Raw genomic sequence first — 16418 nt, forward strand, 5'->3', positions numbered from 1 at the left:
ATTCTCTTGCAAATTAGTTCAACTATTAATATTGCTGCCGCTACTGTGTATACACAGGTGTCTTTTAACAGCAAAAATAAATTAAAAGTAAACAAATAACTTCATTTATCAAATAAATTGTTTTGCAGGTGTCCAGCTCCATAATGTCCCTCAATCACTGCTAGTACATCTATATCGTGAATGCAGAGAGGTTTTAATACCCTAAATTAGAATTTAGAGGCAATGTAATATTTAACATAATTGCATCAGTCTGGCTTGAAATGGAAAATATCCAACACAGGAAGGTGGGCTGGTGGGGAGTGTCTTGCAGGGAGGTGCCAGTAATTTCTTCCTCTCCACAAATACTTCCACGTGCTCATCATATCCTCTTTCTCTGAGCCTTATGTAGATTCTCCAAAATTAGCATTTTGAATAGATGACAAAAATAAAGAGATCTGTGCATTGTTTGTAGTCTGGCTATTATTGTGACAGTGCTTTCAGAAAAGTAGTAAAATGGTAAGTGAAAATAGAGGATCTCTATAAACAGTCTTTTTTAAGCATTAATATGAAGATTTTAACAGAATTCTATCTGATTTTCATTTGTTAAAAAAATTAAAAAACAAACACTCGCCTCCGTTACACATGAGGAGGACTAGATTGTTGACATTGCATTATACACCAGCCACAAGACTGAACGTCTGCTTTATACACCAGTCACCAGATTGGAGGTCTGCTTTATAAACCAGTCACCAGATTGGAGGTCTGCTTTATACACCAGTCACCAGATTGGAGGTCTGCTTTATACACCAGTCACCAGATTGGAGGTCTGCTTTATACACCAGTCACCAGATTGGAGGTCTGCTTTATACACCAGTCACCAGATTGGAGGTCTGCTTTATACACCAGTCACCAGATTGGAGGTCTGCTTTATACACCAGTCACCAGGCTGGAGGTCTGCTTTATACACCAGTCACCAGATTGGAGGTCTGCTTTATACACCAGTCACCAGATTGGAGTTCTGCTTTATACACCGGCCACAAGACAGAACGTCTGCTTTATACACCAGTCACCAGATTGGAGGTCTGCTTTATACACCAGTCACCAGATTGGAGGTCTGCTTTATACACCAGTCACAAGACTGAACGTCTGCTTTATACACCAGTCACCAGATTGGACGTCTGCTTTATACACCAGTCACCAGATTGGAGGTCTGCTTTATACACCAGCCACAAGACTGAACGTCTGCTTTATACACCAGTCACCAGATTGAAGGTCTGCTTTATACACTAGCCACAAGACTGAACGTCTGCTTTATACACCAGTCACCAGATTGAAGGTCTGCTTTATACACTAGCCACAAGACTGAACGTCTGCTTTATACACCAGTCACCAGACTGGAGGTCTGCTTTATAAACCAGTCACCAGATTGGAGGTCTGCTTTATACACTAGTCATCAGATTGGAGGTCTGCTTTATACACTAGTCACCAAATTGGAGGTCTGCTTTATACACTAGTCACCAGATTGGAGGTCTGCTTTATACACTAGTCTCCTGACTGGAGGTCTTATTTAAGCTGGGCACACACAAAACGATGTGTGTACCCAGCGATCCGAGGGCGACCCCTCCCCTGACGGGCCGACATATCGGATAGCTGGTACACATTAGACAATCCGGTGCCCAACATGTCGGACACTGACGCATTCCACTGCATGGGGTCGTCAGCCGCATTGCCAGATTGAGCTGCATGTAGGACCGAACTGACGAAGTGGCTGACAACTCCACAGGAGCGCACAACGCCCGACATAGTGGGTACACACTGCACGATTTGAAAGATTTGTCGTTCCGATCCGTCGGAAATCATCCAAAATATTACTAAGCGTGTACCCAGCTTTAAACTACTAGCCACCTGACTGGAGATCTGCTTTATAATATTAGCCACCTGACTGGAGGTCTGGCTTTATACAGTATCAACCAGAATGAGGCATGCTATTTATACAAGCCACAAAATGGAGGTCAGCTTCACACTAGCCACCTGACTGGAGGTCTGCTTTAGACACTAGCCACCAATTGTTCAAAATGAATTTGATCTCAGCTAGGGAGGGAGTTCCATGTCATTCCATAGACACTTAACTGAATAAATATCTGGTGACCCGGATGACACCTAAATGAAGCTGAATTGACTGTCTAAATACCACTCCATCCTGTACATTACTTACTTCAGCAAAGATATTAATGGCTAACTGCAATAATGATATTGTCATTGAAACACGTGGAATGCCAGCCCAGACAAATACAGTATGGAGAGAAAACACATCATGACATTGCTATTTATTGAAGCAAAACTCCATTAAAGACTTGTGTAGTATACCATCCAATAGTTTCATGGGTTCACACAACTTGTTAATTTTTCCTGTTTCCATTATAAATGCAATGTACATATAAAGATGGTTGCAAAATAGAAGACTAATATATAATCAAGTAATAATATTACATTAGACACACACATACTGTAAGTATGCTAAGGATTTGCTCATCTTGATTTTGCCAAGTAACTCTCCTCATCAATGTTACTGAATGTCAATGCTCACACATTCAGGAGGTTCTGTACGTTTAAAGTTTTAATGCCTTGCAGAATACCAAGAGCCTTCCACAAGCTCAGCCATGGTGACATGACCTTTACAGATCACTAACTTCCCTTTAACCTGGAAGTCGAATCAAAGACAAAAGGAGCCGTGCTCTACCTGAAATATCCATGAAGTCATCTAGGCTAGGTTGTAACGTTGCCAACTCTGGCTGGATCATATCTGCGTTTCCAACATAATCTGTAATAGAATTCAGAGCTACATGAAATAAAGGACAATGATGCCGAATTATAGGGACAAGGGCAAAAACCTGTACAAGGCTAAAATGGTATGAAGACCAATAGCTTACTATACACATCTTATAAAGTGTACGAATGTGAAATAAACAATTACCACACATAGTGCACAATGCTGTTTATCAATTCAGTGGAAAATAGTAACATAATAGATATAGGATGTGACAAGCGGATATTGGATCAGCCCACAAAGGACACTGTAGTGAAAGTGAACTAAGGGTGCACTGCTTACATTCAGTCAGAAACTAACCCTTACTTGAATGGTAAAGGATAGGTAAGACACTGTTTTTACTGTATGCATTGGATGTATTACATTGAGCCTCAATGCAATACATACAACAGCACAAACCCATTATAGGTATTACGAATGATCTATACCAGTTGATAAATCTGTTATTAAGCTATCCACATTAAGACTCCATCTTGTCACAAGATGGTGTGTGCCTTTAAATATTCATAGCTTTAAATGTGTAATATTACAAAGAATGATTTCTACTGAGCTATGATCCAAAGAACCTTGAATGTATAAACATGCAGATAGTGTTACGGTGTATCCTTACCCCCCTAACATTACCACATGTACAGATAGAATGCTAACAAAGACTGCTGTATTGAGATGTAATCATATGTTGCAAGTGTATGAATGCTGTGCTTTATATTATTGTCTACATGTAAATATAGCCAGAAAGAATCTTGAAGCCAAGTGTGGTGGTGGAGATTCTGTCTCCTGAGTCTCAGTAATGCAGGGGTCTGACATACACTAATGAACTTGGGCTGGTGATTTATAACAATAGATTGTTTTCGATCTATCACAGTGGTTCCCAAACTTTTTTGAATCACAGCGCCCTACAGTATCAGCAATGTTTTCATAGCCCTCCTAAGTCAAAAGTTTGTTATTGAGAAATTCAGAAAAAATGCAGTGAAGTAGTACAAGTGAAGTAAATTGTGCTGACTTGTCATCCTTAGGTTTGGTTATATAGTGGTGGACAGGTTTGTGCTTCTGTTTGTACATATATTTACATTACATTGACCATAAAGAATTTGATTCGGTGCTGGACCACCAACCTGGTGCACCCCTGCAAGTGTCCCGAGGCACCCCAGTGTGCCGCGCCGCTCAGTTTGGGAACCACTAATCTATACATTTACAGAACAGCAAACATAATATGAAGGCTGTTTTCACCTTAATTCATATACAGGTGTTTGGCACCACAAACTTGATTGACAGGAGCATCACATCACCACTATGTGCTATTGGTGGACTCTGTTACAGATGTGCCCACGCCCCACATACATCTATTCTCCATGCGCTACACGAGTGAATGCCATGTGACTGGAGCACCGAGCGTCTTTTCATGTCACTTTTCCCTTCAAATGCATCTTACTCGCAATGTGATGTGAATAGGACGCACAAACAGTGTCGCAGCCGCTGACACTGTAATATAGCATTTTGCATGCAGATACAGCCGCAGTCACACACAGAATATAGTTATGCCGCATATCATTTTAATCAGCAGAAGCTGCTTGTGCGTCCTATTCTCCTCATGTTGCAATAAGACTCATTTGAAGGGAAAAAGTAGCACAAAACGATGCTTGGTGCTACTGAGACGCCACGGCATGGTGCAACTAGAAGGGCTGTTTAACGTGCAAGCCCGATGGTCGCGATGGTCAAAGACCATCATCATGGACGCTCGCATAAGCTGTGGGTGGTAACCCACAGCTATGGGAGCGTCCAAGAGGCCGCTCCATTTTTAGGGAGGAGGGCACTGATTCAGAGCGAGCGCTCTGGTCAGAGCGTCCGGCTCTGAATCAGGCCCTCTGCTCTGGTGCTTATAGCACACAAACAGCTTAATCTCTGCAGTTTGTTGCATTAGCTGAGTGTACTAAATGCACCAGAGCAGAAAGCGACACCCCTGGCAGGATAGAGGAACTGCACGGGTTGTGCAGGTGCAGGGTGCTAGAATGAAGACTAAGGGCAAAATTTACTAAGCGGCGGTTTCTATTCTATTCTAAACCCCGGTGGTTTGGTGGCGGTTTCTATTCTATTCTAAACCCCAGGGGTTTGGTGGCGGTTTTGCAGCAGTTTCTAAATGACAGCCCTGTTCTATTCTATTCTAAACTGTGTTTTGACTGTGGTTTGGCGGCGGTTTTGCTATCTGCAGATTTACTAAGGCCAAAACCGCTGCAACACTGCCATCAAAACACATTTTAGAATAGAATAGAACAGGGTTGTCATTTAGAAACCACTGCAAAACCGCCACCAAACCCCCGGGGTTTAGAATAGAATAGAAACCGCCACCAAACCGCCGGGGTTTAGAATAGAATAGAAACCGCCGCTTAGTAAATTTTGCCCTAAGTATATAATATACATACATAGGATAGGATTTGCATATATCCATAGAATATGGATAGTGTACTGTATGATGCCTGGGTATAAATATTCACCTCATACAGAAATGAAGGTCCCTGTAAATTAATACAGTGCGAGTTAATGGGAACAAAACACAAAGACAAAACTTATACATACCAAAATCTGGATATTGATGAGAGGGAGGTAGGCCATGAGTTGTGGTGAACAGGGTGTCCGAGATATCAGTTAAGAAATAATCCAGATCATACAGCATATCGTCCTCTTTCCCACATACTTCTTCCATCAAGGAACGTCCAGCAAACAGTTCACTGTTTCTCCAGGAGGTGGCACCCTGTGCACAGGAAGGATATATAAAGTAACGGCTACTTTCATACAGACCACTACTGATCTCGTCAAATTATTTCCCATAAAATGGTAGATTAGGTTTTGTATATTTTCTTTCATTCATTTATTAAATATGGCTCTCTTAGTGACTAAATAATACCTCTTTTTCCTTCCTTTCTTCAGACCATCCCTCCCTCATTTTAGGTGACTTCAATATCCTTATCAATGTCCCCCACTAACACCTATGCATCTAAAATGCTTACCCTACAATCATCATTTGGTCTCTCTCAATAGATATCCTCACTCTTCCATGTGAGTGAACACTCACTTGATCTGGTCTTCACCAACCGTTGTGATATATCTGACTTTTACCAATTCCCCATTCCCTCTCCCCCTCCACTCCCCAAGGATACCATCACCAAGTGTAACCTTAAGGCTGTTGGCACTATGTCCTTCTCCCAGTATGACTCACTTCTCTCCCACATTGTCTCTCATTCCTGTCCCAACCAAGCTGTTTCCCTATACAACGTCTCCCTTACTTCTATTCCTGACTCTGTTGCTCCAACCGTCGCTACTCACCTTCGCAGACCCACACCTGGCATTCCAAATCAACCAGATACCTGCAAAAGTGACATTGGAGGAAATCGTGCTCCAATGAAGATTTCTTCCATTTCAAATTTATGCTCTTGACCTACAGTGCTGCCCAATCGTATTTCAAGACCCTTCCAATCCTCCAACCACCGTTGTCTCTTCGCCACTTGCAACTCTCTCCTCTGCCCCCTCCCCTCCTCGCCTCCTGTACTCAATCTCTGCCCTTGATTTTGCAACCTACTTCACATCTAAAATGTAATCCATCCGTCAGAACATCACATCCTACCAGACCCTCATCATCCCATCCTCTTCTTTCCCAGCCTACCTCTCCCCATCTTCTCCATTCATTTTACCCACTCGGACTTCCCTCTCCTCAGCATCAAGAGATGAAGTCATGGCCTTAATCCAGTCCTCATCCCCTTCACCTCCCCACTGTATCCTGACACTCTTTCTAACTACTGCACCACCTCTGACCTCCCCTTTGCCCCCAAACTCCTTGAGCGGATTGTCTACAACCACCTCACCACCTTTCTTTCTTCTCACTCCCTGCTTGATCCATTTCATTTTGGCTTTCGTTCTCTCCACTCCACAGAAATGCTCACACTAAAGTGGGCAGTGACCTTCTTGCTGCTACATTTAAGGGCCACTACCCCCTGCTCATTCTCCTTGACATCTCTGCTGCTTTTGACACAGTGTACAACCCTCTCCTCCTGCAAATCCTTCACTCTGCATGATACTGCCCTCTCCTGATTGTCCTCCTACCTGTCTGACCGTTTTATCTCTGTCTCCCCCATTTCCACTACCTGTAGGTGTTCCACTAGGCACTGTTCTGGGTCCCCTACTATTCTCCCTCTATACAGCTGCTTTAGGTGAGCTCATCAGCTCTTTTGGCTCCAATATCAATCTCTATGCTGATGATACTCAGATCTTCTCCTCTCCTGACCTTTCCCACTCTCTCCTCACTCGTATTTCCAGTTGTCTCTCTGCTATTTCCTCCTGGATGTCCAAGCACTTTCCTAAACTTAACTTTATTAAGACTGAGCAGATAATCTTCCCTCCCTCCCAAATAACCTCAATTTCATTACCCATTGACAGCACCACTAGTTCCTCAAACCTGCAAGTGCACTGTCGTGTAGTTATCCTTGATTCATCCCTCTCCTTCAAACCAATCAGTACCTTTTGCAGTTCTGCCCTTTCCATCTGAGCAAAATATCTCCAGGATCAGACTCTCTCTCATACTGGAGTCAACTAAGACCCTAATACACTCACTGCTCATCTCTAGACTGGACTACTGTAGCCTACCTTATCTGGCCTCCCTGTCTCCCACCTCTACCCACTTCAATCTGACCTCAATGCTGCTGCCCGACTCATCTTCCTACCCTATTCTACATGCCCTTTACTGACACCCCTTTCCCTTCAGAACCCAATACAAATTTCTCACATTCACTTATAAAGCCCTAAACTGATCCTCTCCTATTTACAATACATCTCGGACCTCATCTCCCTTCACACTCACGCCCGCCCTGACTACTTCGTCCCACTTCCACCTCCAAGACTTTGCCAGTGCTGCTGCCTACCACTGGAACTCTCTCCCTATCAGACTCTCCTCCTCTCTTAATTTGAAATGGGCTCTTAAGACCCACTTCTTTATTAAAGCTTTCCAGCTCTCATCCTAACCCACTGCCCCATGCTCCTTGCTTACTGTCTCTCCCATCTGTGTCACCTCTGTCTGTCTGCCACTCCTCTTTAGATTGTAAGCATGAGCAGGGTATGAGCAGGGTTCACTTCCCTCATATGTATGCTTTTCCTTCCCTGACTTATACCGCTAACCTTCCCACTGTCAACAACAGCACCAAAACTTGGGTTTGGCCGCCCTGCTGCTTATTATTAAAAGTGTTCCGCAGCGCCTTACAAAGTACAAAAACAAATAATTTGACAAGCGACTTACAGTACAATACAATATCGGACAAGGACATGGATAATATACATTGCTACATAAGTGACTATAACACCTAGATATGTTACTGAGCGTAAGCAACCAGGTGTTAGGTGCCCTGGTGGGGGGTAAGAAGTAGATGAAAGTAAAGCAAGGAGAAGCACAAGAGGGTAGAGGGCCCTGCTCGTAAGAGCTTACATTCTAATTTGGGTACTATGGCCCTCATTCAGAGCCGTACGCTCTGAGCAGAGCGCACGCTCTGAATGAGGGCCGGGCTCCATTTTCATGGAGCGTCCTCCTGGACGCTCGTATAGCTGTGGGTCACCACCCACAGGCTATACGAGCGTGCTTTGTGATGGCCGCGATGGTCGAGACCATCGCGACCATCAAAATTGCGAGCCGGAGCCTGCGGTTGAGGTTTTCAACCGCAAGCTCCGGAGTGATTTTGGCTCTATCAGAGCCAAAATCACTCCCACTGACATCACTAGTGATGTCAGTGGGCCGGCTTCTGACGGGAGGCGTTTCCGTGGGAACGCCCCCGTCAGGGAGGCACGCCCCCGGCACGCCCACCAAAGGGGGCGTGCTGTCAATCAACATTGACAGCACGCCCCCTTTGATCGGACACAACGAGCGAAGGACTTTCCTTCGCTCGTCGCGTCTGGCGCATGCGCACGACGGAGCTCCCTCGTGCGCATGCTCAGTGCATAACATCGACCCACTTGCGAGCGGACAGCCGCTCGCGAGTGGGTCTGAATCAGGCCCAATGACTCCTACTGCAGAATTGTTTATTAACCATGTTCTGCAATGTTTTGTATTGTAAGCCACTATTTCTTGTTTTGTTCTTACGGTTTCTGTTTACACTTACTTACTGTTTACACTGTAAGACACTGCGGACCACTTGGAGTGCCAAATAAATAAAGGATAATAAAATAATAATAATAATACTAATAATTATCACAAGAATCTGCCTTAAAAAACATAATAATTACTATTATCTATATAAGAAGTGAGAAAGTGTATGTGTGTCTGTTTGTCCTTTATGCACATCCAGAGTTTGGTACTTAGCTCCACCAAATTTGGCATGGCGGTGTAGTTTGACAAATTTTAGATTTTAGGCTATGTTTGAAGTTCATCAGGGCCATGGAGGTCTACATGGTGCCCACCAAGTCTCCATGAGCGATTCAATTGTTATGTGGGTGGAGATAAATAATTGCGGACAGTGTTGCGATTCAATTGTTCTGGGCGTCCATTAATTATCTTGGTCTTCACTCCCAATTAGACTGGGTTTAGCCACATAAACTGTCTAAAGTCCTGGTTAGGCCGCTAAACTGCTGTTTGGGCGCCCTAACCATGTGTTTATTGCACATTTTTGCATGCACCCTCCTGTGAGCACAAATGATGGTACCAGTGGCTATGGCTGAACACAACACCAACTGAATTGCTCCATCGGGCACCCAAATCAAATAGCCACCTTAAAAACAATTGAATCGCCCCATCTGATTTGAAATGATTGTTTAAGCAAGTTCACACAGGATTTATTCTAGTGCCTAAAACTAATCTGAAGGCGCAGGCTAATATGTACCAGTGGGGGGCAGGCAGAGCAAGCAAGCAGTGAGTTGGAGGATCAACTGTCACACTGCACCTGCACCGACAGTTACTAGTTTTCTCCAAGCACATTCTCATATGCCATGCTCTCCAATGTTGGTCTACAGATATTTCTGCTTGCCAATGATTTCTGAAACCGCAGAGATTTGGGAAGCTATACTGATATCTGTCCTGTAAGTCACTCTGCGATCAATGGAATGGGGTTATAGGCGAGGACAATGTAAATAATGAAGGCTGCAGGTGTACTTCAAGGTCCATTCTTCAACCCGGGCAATGCCGGGTATCCCAGCTAGTATAATAATTAATATTACCAATGCATAAAAAATTGAGTTGTGTTAAAAATAATTAAAGATAGAAAGTGTAAAGTCTAAGGTTACACATTTAATCCGGCTATCACAGTAAGGCAGGATTGGGAGCCTAAAAGGTGCGTACACACGGGACGATTTTTTGAACGATTTGTTGTTAATGACAAATCATTCAAAAAATCGTTCAGTTTCTGAGGTACAGTATAACGATGAACGAAAACTACAAATGCGCGCTCCCGTTTGTAGCTTGTAGTTTTCATTCTTCGTCCGAACTTCCTGTCCAACCTGACGATATTGTCAGGTTGAACATGTTCGGAGATGAGGGAGGGTGCCTGGCACTGAATGAAATCATTATTGACATCGTTCAGTGTTGTGCTCAGTGTTGTTAACAACACTGTGCACACCCCTGCTGGGGACATACAGGACGATTTTCGTTCGGGGAGAAAATTGTCCTGTGTGTACGCACCTTAAGCAACGTGGCCTCTCTGTGCACCAAGGGCCTGATTCATCACGGATCACAACTGGGCCTGATTCATCACGGATCACAACTGCAATAGCGCACACAGATCGGTCAATGGTGAGTACTGCGCATGCACCACAGTGTGTGTGTGTGAGTTAGCATTGCAATCGCACTGCGATTACTAACGCAGATAGAGAGCCATCACAGATTTAGTGACGGGTGGTCAGCGTTTGGGGGTGGTGACGTTGGAGTGGTTGGAGAAACGCAGGCGTCTGTCCGTTTGAAAGCTGTTGCATGGGCGTGCATAAATTAGCCACTGCAATGGCATACGCAGCTTGAGTACTCACTGCGTACAACGAGGTTAGCAATTTCTCAGTAAGGTCAGGGCTGTTGTAATTGTGTGTGAGGGAACGATGATACGCAATTATATGCAGGACTGCAAGGTATTACGGATGTGCGACAGTGGTAGTGGGCGTCTCTATGCTGGCTATGCGACGGCTTTGCGATTGCATTCAGTAGCATATGTTCGCAGCAGACCTCCGTGCGTAGTCGCAGCTGCGATCGCTAGTGAATCAGGCCCTGTTCAGAACAATGAGAACAGGTCTCAATTGCACCAGCCAATCACATTGCTAGGGCCTGATGACAAGGGAGAAGGCAATGTAAAAGCAGAGTAACACCTTGCACCCAACCTGCACATCTTACACATACAGCTAATCCTGTTATTACCTTCCTCTTCCTTCCTGTCCAGTCTCAATCACTATAAATGTGTCCAGCAGGTGTTCCAAGTACAGATGTTCCCTTACACATCTTTGCAGCAGTCGCGCTACGGAGCCCATCTAGGCGTCCAGGTCCTGTGAGATTCTGCTAGCGCCGGATGTCTTTTTGCCAAGTGTGTGTCTATGTTGCAATGTGACGCGAATTGGATGCACCAGCAGACTGTGCTGAATAATTTGATATGCGACACTTGTAGATCTGTGTGCAACGGAGTCTCTGAATCTGTATATGAAGTGCTACAATGTAGCGGCCACATCTTTCTTCATTCCAAGTTCCATTGTGCTTCATATACAGACTCAGGTGCACACAGATATACAAGTGTCGCATAGCAAATTAATCAGCACAGAGCGCTGGTGTATCTTAGTGGCATCACATTGCGACTTAGACGCATTCTCTGCAGAAAAAGATACGCCTTGATCTAGCAGAGGAACACGGGACCTGGCGGCTCACTCACGTCAGGCAAGTTGCGCTGCGTGGTGTATTGAGGCTAGATGTATGAGGACACATCTTTATACTATAACTGGTTTGTACAACGTTCTCCTTGCAACAACTGTTTAGTTGACAATTATTACTGCCAATAAACAGAAGATTTCACTATTGGGGCCAATTTATAATTTTCGGGGCACACCTGCAAATATTAAGTATGCCCTGAATGTACCATATCGGAGATCCCTCCATATCTGACAGCAGCCTTAGCCCCCCTAGGTTTCTATGGGGGTTGCTATGCTGTCAAATTTACCAAGCTCCGGAAAAGCATTCCAGAGTTTGGCTTCCACAGGTAACATCATATGAAGACGGCGTTAACCGCTGTAGCCTATACTTCACAAAATGTACCAGTAGAAGGTTCCCCAAGAACCCTCCCCAGCAATGGGCACTGAATATGTGTGGTCAGTAGAGCACCTGCCCTGCTATTTCACACATTCCTGCGGTATAATCACATACTGAGGTATTGTGGGGGAATGGAGACCTGAGAATTGCCTGGGTTATGTACTAGCTAGTAAATGTGACCATACTAACCTTTTGTTCTTGCAATGGCTTGCCATCCTGGTGAAGTTTCCGCAGCTGAAGAAACAGACATACAAAGCATTTATATTTAGTCTCTAATCATTATATTCGTATTAACTACAATTGTGTGACCTACGTTCAGTTTTATTAACATAATAGGCCTGTTTCAGAGCTGCGCACAAAGCGCCCCAAACGTGCTTTTCCTTACCACGCATGCAATAATGGCGAACATACGAATCTCTGAAAATCTGCGAGCAATTCATGGTCACATGCAACCAAGCCGTGGCTAAATGGGTGTATTTGGCAGCAGCTAAGAGCTTGAACGTAGGATAAGCGTGCCGTGAGCGTGCAGACAAAACTGCAGGCTAGAGGTGAGCTCACACGGATGCTGCAAATGCATGCCTATAGCTCACAAGTGGCGGTGTGGTCGCATAGGTGCAGCCACCTCTAGGTGCAGACGGAGAACCGCATTTATTTTCATCCATGCAAACAGTCTACAGATGTGATGGAATTGTCAATGTACCTAACAAATATAGACAACGAGGTCACAGAAAACTCTTTGTCTGTGGCACACTTCCTACAGTATATAACTATAACTTTTATTATGTCGCTTAAAACAAATAGTATATCAAATGGGTACAACAAGCAAATACATAAATAAACATAAATTTCAATGAAAATATCATAAAGGGACAACGTGTGTATATATAATTTTTTCCTATACACAGGAATAATTCCAACGCTTCATAAGTGTACTGGAGACCATATAATAAGTTAGGTATGCAGTCGGTATTCCGACAGTCAGAATCCCGATGCTCACAATATTAGCGATTGGATCCAGATAGGTCAGAGTGCTGACAACTTCTAACGGTAAGTATGAGGGTTAGGCTGTGGGAGGGGAGGGTTAGGCTGCATGGGGCGGGGGGGACCATTAGGGTTATGCTGCGGAAAGGGAGAGTTAGGGTTAGGCTGCAGGGAGGGGGGGACGGTTAGGGTTAAGCTGCAGGGGGGGGGAGCAGGGGCAGACAATTAGGGTTATGTGGGAGGGGGAGGTGGCTAGGGTTAGACTGTGGGAGGGGAGGGTTAGGCTACATCGGGGACAGGGGCGGACGATTAGGGTTATATTGCAGGAGGGGAGAGTTAGGGCTAGGCTGCGGGGGGGGGGGGGGGGCGGCGGTTAGGGTTAGGCTACGGGAGGGGAGGGTTAAGGTTAGGCTGCCGAAGAGGTCTAGGGTTAGTGTGAAAATACTTACTGCCATTGGGATCCCGCTGCCGGCATTCTGACCGTCGGGTATCCTGACTGTCTGGAAGCTGTACCCTACCCGATAAATTACTGTTGATATATATCACTATTTTTAAATGTATCCTCCCTCCTCAGGGAGCTTAAAGATCAATATTTATTAAAGATTATGACTATTTACCATATTACAAATTTGTGCATGCTGAATATAATGACAGCCAACCTGCCCAATTTATAGTATTATCTAACGGTGGTGCTATCAGGCATGACTATCAGATTTCTCTGTTAGCGCTATAATTATTTGTTTCTCTAACACCCACATTTTTATGCCACTGATTGGACAGATTCCCTGCTCACTCAGACATACAAGGCCAAATGTAATAGGGTGTCTGTTTCAGTAACATTACAAACTCGCACCTTCTCGCATTTTTTAAGGTGCGAGTTTGTGCTGTTACTCGAAAGTTCAATAGCCTTCAAACTTTCCAGTTCGAGGCTACTCCATTTGCGAGTTTAGGCGAGTTTTTCCCTAGGAAACTTACACCTTTTAATGCGACTAGCGTTAAAAGGTGTGAGTTTTAGAGAAGCCATCACAGATCAGTGTATTTAAAAAAGAAAAAAATTACGTGCAGCTTCCCCCCAAAGCCTTACCAGACCCGGGCTTTCTAAAGCTTGTCCTGGTTCTAAAAATACATGGGACAAAATGCGTACAGGTCCCCTCTATATTAAGAACCAGCACAGGGCTTTGCGGAGCCGGTCCTGGTTATGGAAGAACAGGGGACAAAATGAGTAGGGGTTCCCTGTTAATTCCATAACCAGCACCGGACTCTTTCTAGCAGGGGGGGGGGTAAAGCCACACACCGGTTATCTGGCCAAAGCATTACCCCTGACCGCTAGTCAGCCCAGACCGGGGATCCCTGGGGAGTTGGGGACCCCAGGCCTGGACCGATAGCCCGGGGCTGTCCCCGGCACCCCAGGGCGGTGGGTGCTGGGTTGATAGTGTAATTGTGTATAGTGTAAATTAAAGGCTTAAATATTGTCTTTAGTTGTGGAACTACACGTAGCAGCAAGCCTCCCCCACATGCTGGTATTTGTAGAACCACAAATACCAGCATGCGGGGCATTACGGGCTCACTGGCACTTGTAGTTCCACAACTACAGAAATACGTAAAAAACACAAACACACACCGTGATAGTAAAACTTTAATAAAACATACTTGCACACTCACACTCACACATATTCACCTAGTATCCGAAGTAATCCATAGGGGTACCTGAAATAAAAATCCATACTCACCTCTCCTATGCGTAGATCGTGTCCTCTTGTCCAAGTAGGCATTCCAGTGATAAAAACTAAAAAAACAAGTGCCCCGTCATTGAACAAGTAGGCATTCCAGTGATAAAAACTAAAAAAACAAGTGCCCCGTCATTGAAGTAGCCACCAGCCAATCTGCGGGCATCTCCGTCGGAGCAGCTCGCTGATTGGCTGAATGCGGTCAGCCTGTCTTCCCCATAGACTTCAATGGGAAGAATTCTCCATTGAAGTCAATGATGGGAACCGCTACATCATAACCACAAGGTTAATTGAGATTATCCTTGTGGTTACATCATTGATACAATGTCGCAACATTTTGATAATGTCGCGATAGTATCAAAACATGGACCCTAGGTCTGACATGACACTAATTAACTATTCTTTTGTACAGCAGTATTTTGCATATGTTATATATATTTTTTGGTCGCTCTATATGTTTCACTGGTCATAAATTGGACAAATCCCATGCCCTTGTCTATCCGTGCTACGACACGGCATAATGTTAGCACCTGGCCTACTAAGAGGGGTGGTTACAGCGGTCACATCCAACTTCAAGTTACCGTATCAACCAATGATGCTGCCAGTGGATTGGATGACTTACTTGTTCATTCACTCCATAGTAAAGGAGTGATTTTGCCACCTGTCCTCCTAAGACAGACTTTTCTAGCAGTTACCTAGACAACCATGCACATCACCTATTGGTATAGCTTTTAATCAATCTGCCATCACTCCAAGATTATTGTAGATACATCCACATAAATGAAGGAGCATTTTTTCACAGTAAGCTGGGTTTTTGTGAACAAGCCACCAGACGAAACAGGCGTCAACTTCACCATGCAGTGTCGGACTGTGCACGGATCAGCATCTGGACTGGAGACCTGGTACCTTTCTGTATTTACCATTGTGGTTTACCATAGATTTACATTTGAAGCAACAGCATTGTTTTTCCACATGACGTGCATTTTGTTATCCATGATGTATGTTAGTTAAATCATTTATGTGGAATCATTCCATACTATGCGTCAACAGAGTCAGGATAAATATGCATGTGATTATATACGATTATCTTTGAATACAAAGTTCTGCATTCTGCAAAAACAGTCATTTATGCTTCTTCTATCTTATCTTTAACATCTTTCTTTATCAAGTGAATTCCCATTGAGGGAGGGAACAACTGGCTGGACCTTGTACTGGGTATTCCTAACAAAACATTTTGTCCCCATATTGTCCAAAAGCAGATTCTCCACTTTTTCTTAATTCCAGGTTGGGGATCAGTACACTTGCGCTCTCACCCCCTGTTCACTGCAATACAGCACATAGGGAGGCAGCAGATAGGAGTGTCTTCTATAGCCCGAGCCATGTTTTTAATATTCTCTGTATAGTTTTGCTTCTGAGGGAATCCCTGACTCTTGTTACAGTTCTACCAGTGTTGACTTCTGCCTACTAAGTTAGGCTTACACGGTAAATACTTTTTGGAGCAAAACCCCTTACAATATTATATATATACATATATATATATATATATATATATATATATATATATATATATATATATATATATGCATATATGCTACTGTGGTATTTATATTTGCATACCCTTTGCTTGTCAGAGCAATATTTGGTTCGGTGATACAGGGTTTAA

At 44.1% G+C, this 16418-nt stretch overlaps 1 protein-coding gene across 3 annotated transcripts in view; it reads right to left on the reverse strand.

The window, feature by feature from the left end:
* The window catches only part of MLXIPL (MLX interacting protein like), a 162707-nt gene that overhangs the window by 80389 nt on the left and 65900 nt on the right, over positions 1-16418 (reverse strand). For all 3 annotated transcript variants that reach the window (XM_088454029.1, XM_088454025.1, XM_088454032.1), the window contains exons 5-7: positions 12237-12281; positions 5381-5555; positions 2720-2800 (exon numbers count right to left, since the gene is read on the reverse strand). In XM_088454029.1, coding sequence (XP_088310155.1) covers positions 2720-2800; positions 5381-5555; positions 12237-12281 — 301 coding nt within the window. The remainder of the gene's footprint in view (positions 1-2719; positions 2801-5380; positions 5556-12236; positions 12282-16418) is intronic.

The sequence above is a fragment of the Taudactylus pleione genome, unplaced genomic scaffold, assembly GCF_031769625.1.
Source record: "Taudactylus pleione unplaced genomic scaffold, aTauple2 ptg000040l, whole genome shotgun sequence".
Classification (NCBI taxonomy): Eukaryota; Metazoa; Chordata; class Amphibia; order Anura; family Myobatrachidae; genus Taudactylus; species Taudactylus pleione.